The sequence below is a fragment of the Arachis stenosperma genome, chromosome 5 (genome assembly GCF_014773155.1).
Source record: "Arachis stenosperma cultivar V10309 chromosome 5, arast.V10309.gnm1.PFL2, whole genome shotgun sequence".
Taxonomy (NCBI): Eukaryota; Viridiplantae; Streptophyta; class Magnoliopsida; order Fabales; family Fabaceae; genus Arachis; species Arachis stenosperma.
This window is the reverse complement of record NC_080381.1, coordinates 5,594,839-5,599,507: the sequence shown is the minus strand read 5'-3', so window position 1 is coordinate 5,599,507 and position 4,669 is coordinate 5,594,839. Positions and strand designations below refer to the sequence as shown.

The following is a 4,669-nucleotide window of genomic DNA, read 5'->3' as shown; positions in this document are numbered from 1 at the left end:
CGATGGATGAATAATAATTAATCATATTAAAACTCATAGCTCTTAAGTGAAACACACAAAACTTGGTTGCTTAAGATTCTATGTATATAATTAAATCTTCAAGAAGAAACATAAAGACCTGCCTAACCCTATCTAATTCCATTTTGAGGTAATTGAGTTCAAATCAATTGATGAAGTCTTTGATTCAAAGATAAATTCTAAATAGGATTATCAACTTCAATAGGTAGTTGAAACACAAATTTCAAGTGAATCAAATTAATATGCTAATGTAAACTATAATCTGTTTATCAGTTGTTAAACCACTAAGCGTTGAGTGAATCATGCATGCTGTTTTATTAAGCATTTTATCACCAAAATATTCTTCTCTTTAGTTATATCAGTTGGAAGTTGGATGCTTATTGTTGCCGGAATAATAATTTATTAATTAATGAAAATGATATCAAGGGAAAGAATATATACGATTTGGTTTCTTCACTGATAAGGTGGTGCATAGTGCAATAAATTTATATGGCAGGAATATGTACCTGTATAGTTCTTTTTCTTTTTGGTCAATGGCTCTGATATTCCTTAGAAATGTGAGGAATGTGTAACTATCAATTGTCATTCATCTCATAAACACATTAGTGGATAAGATTATAAGAATAACTTGCACAAAATATAGCAAGAACAATTATATATAAATAAATATTGCTGTCTGATACAAAATGTGGAAGCTGCATTCTGTCATTGTATAATCAAGACTCACTAAAACAACAGAACATATAAATTTATATTGATATCAAGAACCTCATAACTCTAAATACTCAAGGGAAGAAAAATGATTGTCGATGGTGTTTAGAGTTTCTTGATCAATATCAGTAGTTCCAACCAATTTTGGTAAAGAATATTCCAATTCTTCTCCTGATGTTGAATCACCTTGATCAATTTCTTTTCCATGTGTCTCGTTGTCTTGAGGTTGAGGGTCTACTATGCTGGAGCCCCCATCCATATTGAAGAGTTGGGACTTTATCTCCAAGCATGACTTCAAATCCTCCTCACTTCGGGCTTTGTTAATTTTATCAATAAGATCGCTTATAGCAGACAACCTTTCAGTCCTCAAACTTTTCGCTGCTCCTGAAGTGTTATTGGGATCTTCACTAAGTGCTTCAGTGGCGGCACCATTGACTGCAGACATCTTAAGCTTCTTTAGTCCCCTGTCTACAATTTGTTGCATTCTCATTCTTGCAGCGTCACTTCCCACGGAGTTGGATCGTATTTGCAATTTTAGCTTTGTTATCATTAGATCATTGTTTACCTCCATTGATGAAGCGTTTGACTCCGACTCAGAAGACACATTGTCTTCCATAGACTTAACTGCCAATACTTCCTCTAGTAGATCTATATTCTGCATGTATCTGTCAAATGTTTCATTTTCCAGTTCAATATTTCGTTCCTTGTATTCCTTTAACTTTGAAAATCTCCATTCATTTATAGCTGCAGCATCCTGTAATAACTCCCACACTTTCACTTTCACTTTCACGAAAAATGATATTCAAAAAATCACTTTAAACAACCATTGTTTGCGTATATCTTTACCTTTCTAGTTAGTGGTTTCCTTGAGCGAAATGAAATGTTCAAATTATTGAACTGGGCAAAACTGTTGGAAAGTTGTCGAAGTGATGCAACTCTACTTGCCGTTCTGAAATACATGACTAAAGATTAATGACTATTTGACGTAATACTTTTACAGTTTTAGATGAGATAAAACACGAATAAACAATTGTTCACTACAGAGTTCACCCCCTGTTTCTAGAAGGAAACAGCAGACCTATTCTTAGAGGATAAAAATCCTGCATCTGTTTGTCAAAAAATAGACTTTAAATAACATTTTGTTTGTTCCTTCTAGTTTTAAGTTTTTAAGTTTGAAAGAATAAAACTGTGAGATGATCAGATGAACAAGATCAAAATGTGGAATGATTATCCTCGAAACTTATATAACTCACGATGATTGAGATGGCTCTACAGATTGCTGCTCAATTGGAGCAGCACTGGAAGATGGTGCCTTGTCAGGCAAAGTTGTACTTGTCTTCAAAACTGCATTCACCATAAGACACATAATATGGGACTTAGAATGGAGTAAAAAGATGTTAGAATCTTCACATTATAGACAAATTTGAGAAAATTAATAGAATTATACATAGATAATCTCAAAGTTATCAAATGAAAAACGCATTTATGCAACTAGTTTTGTGCCTTCTTTCAGCTTTTCAAGTAGTGGAAAAGAGTTTTTATTAATGATGCAACTGGTTAGTAGTACTTGCACAAAATCAAACAAAGAACTTAACATGAAACTCATTGAACAATATTTTTGTAATTAAGTTATTCTATCATATTTAACATATATACTAGAAAGAAATCACCACCAAAGATGTGATTAAAATTTTCCGTTTTTCCTTTGTCTTGTAGAAAAAAAAAACACAAGTTGTTAATTGTTTAATTCAACTTTAGAAATTGTATGTATTGTACAACTTAGTTAATATAAAACTGTTATAGTTAAACAACAACAGCAGCAACAACAATTTTTTTTTTCAAAAAAAAAAAAACAAATATATGTCAATCATATGTTTGCATTGGGATTTATACAAGATAATATGACATTGCCTAATCCATGTAACTTATCTCACCAAGTGAAACAAGGCTTAGATATTTGATATGTTCCACTGATATCATCTCCCAAAAGAAGACCGACCTCACCAATAGCAGGAATTGAAAAGGAAAGGAAGAATAAATAAATCTTTTACTCTCCACCAAAATATACATGCATTTGCATCGTTTCTCAAATACTCATTTAAGTCATGGTTTCCCTAGGAAATGAAATTGGACACCTATTTCCTAATAGCATAAACAAGTGACAGGAGCTTCTAAGGTTTCTGAACTAGCTAGACTAGTCCAAAAAAATTTAACAGGAGAGCTTCTTTGCTAGAGCAGAACTGTAAGGCTTCCATTTGACCACTTCTACATTGAATATGTTAACAGTGAAGGATCTTAGGATGTCAATAAACTTCACTCTTTCAAATTGAACATCAAACCTAGTACGGATGGACATATGATAGAATAGAATATTACTAGTACAAGAAATCAATGCCCAAACCCGAACATAACAATTTTTTTTGTCCCCAATTGTTGGGCCTCTGAATAGGATAATTGAATTCCTAATGTGTATTTTACTATTTACTATTTTCTTTTCTTCTATTTATTGAACAATTTCTTCTAGACTGCTTCTACATGAGCACTACTAATACTGGCAAGTTTTCAAGAACTCTAATGTCTGCAAATCGCTATGCTCGAAACAAAATATGGAGTAATATTTTAATATCACTCAACTTGAAAGTTTTGCGAAGGGGGAAACTATTGTATCTATTTAGCTGGAATCCTTAAGTTACAAACTAACCTGTGGTCTAACCGAGGATAAATAGTGAATGAACTAAGCCAAATATATGCTCCTTTTAAGTAGCTTAAGAGCATATTGATTCTAGGGCTCACAACATAGCGATTGAACTTCATTAAAGCATCAATTTTTTTAACCTCAAAATCATGAGCTAACAATGTGTACACAAGTAAAAGGAAGCTCTCAGCACACAAAAAATCAAAGGAAAACGGATACAAAAAATATATTCAAGAAAATCACGAAATCAGTGTTTGAAAAGTTAGCAGACCGTGAATATGGCAGGGATTTTGATTCCTTGAACAGCAACTCTTGCATGATTCGAACGGACACCTGCAATATTTGATTAAACACAAAAATCAAAATCAATACGAATATGACGCACGAGATGCAGTAGATGGTAGAAACCCTTTTGTAATTCCCAAAAAGTAACTAAATTTCAGTTTTTTAAATAATTTTCATTAACCTACCAGAAGAGCATACATCATCAACAACAACAACAAAGATTGAGAGCCATAAAAGCGAGAATAAGAAATCAATAAACAAAGAAGATGATAGGAAGAAAGGAGGGAGAAGGAACCTAGAGCGAGCAACATTGCCGCACTGCTTGCACTTTGGCTTGTTCTGACCACGTTGCGATTTTGGAGGGTTTGCTCCACCGCTCAACGACACTGCCTTCTGGTTGCTGTTATTCGGCGCCGGCGAAAGCGCCGCCATAGCTTGCCGCACTTCGTTATTCGAGTTCCGATTCGATGGAACCACGCGGATTTCAGCTCAAGAAGCGCCACTGCTCAAGTCCGGAGCTTTTTCTTTCTTCTTTTTTTTTCTCTTTCTTTTTTTTCCGACGACTTTTCTTCGGCGTAATTTCCTTAATTTTGATTAATACGGTAGATATTTCTATTGGGCCGAGCCTGATTGAAAATTCGGCCCAACTTCTTGAAGATAAATTGGTATTATTTATTGGTACATAGTTTTGAGCCCATTCATTCTTTTCTGCCTAGGTGGACTTTGAATGAACGATGGAGATCCATGCCCTAGAAAAAAGAACGATGGAGATTGTCCTGAAAAAATAACAACAATGAAGTATTTTGGTCCAAGAAAAGTTCACCAATTAAAATAAGGTTATAGCCAGGTCCAAAAAAAATGATCATTTTTCAAAAATAATTATAATTAATGAACCTAATATATCAAACAATATATATATACACTCCAAGTTTTGTAGTGCTAACTGCTAAACAAGTCAAA

At 33.7% G+C, this 4,669-nt stretch overlaps 1 protein-coding gene across 1 annotated transcript; it reads right to left on the bottom strand.

Annotated features, from left to right (window-relative positions):
- Positions 1 to 626: 626 nt before the first annotated feature.
- Positions 627 to 4,265, bottom strand: LOC130978964 (uncharacterized). The gene is made up of 5 exons (XM_057902297.1): positions 4,005 to 4,265; positions 3,696 to 3,757; positions 1,983 to 2,073; positions 1,576 to 1,678; positions 627 to 1,483 (listed from the first exon to the last, which is right to left on the bottom strand). Exons 1-5 carry the CDS (start codon positions 4,139 to 4,141, stop codon positions 788 to 790), a joined length of 1,089 nt encoding a protein of 362 aa, XP_057758280.1. The 5' UTR covers positions 4,142 to 4,265; the 3' UTR covers positions 627 to 787.
- Between the last annotated feature and the right edge of the window lie 404 nt (positions 4,266 to 4,669).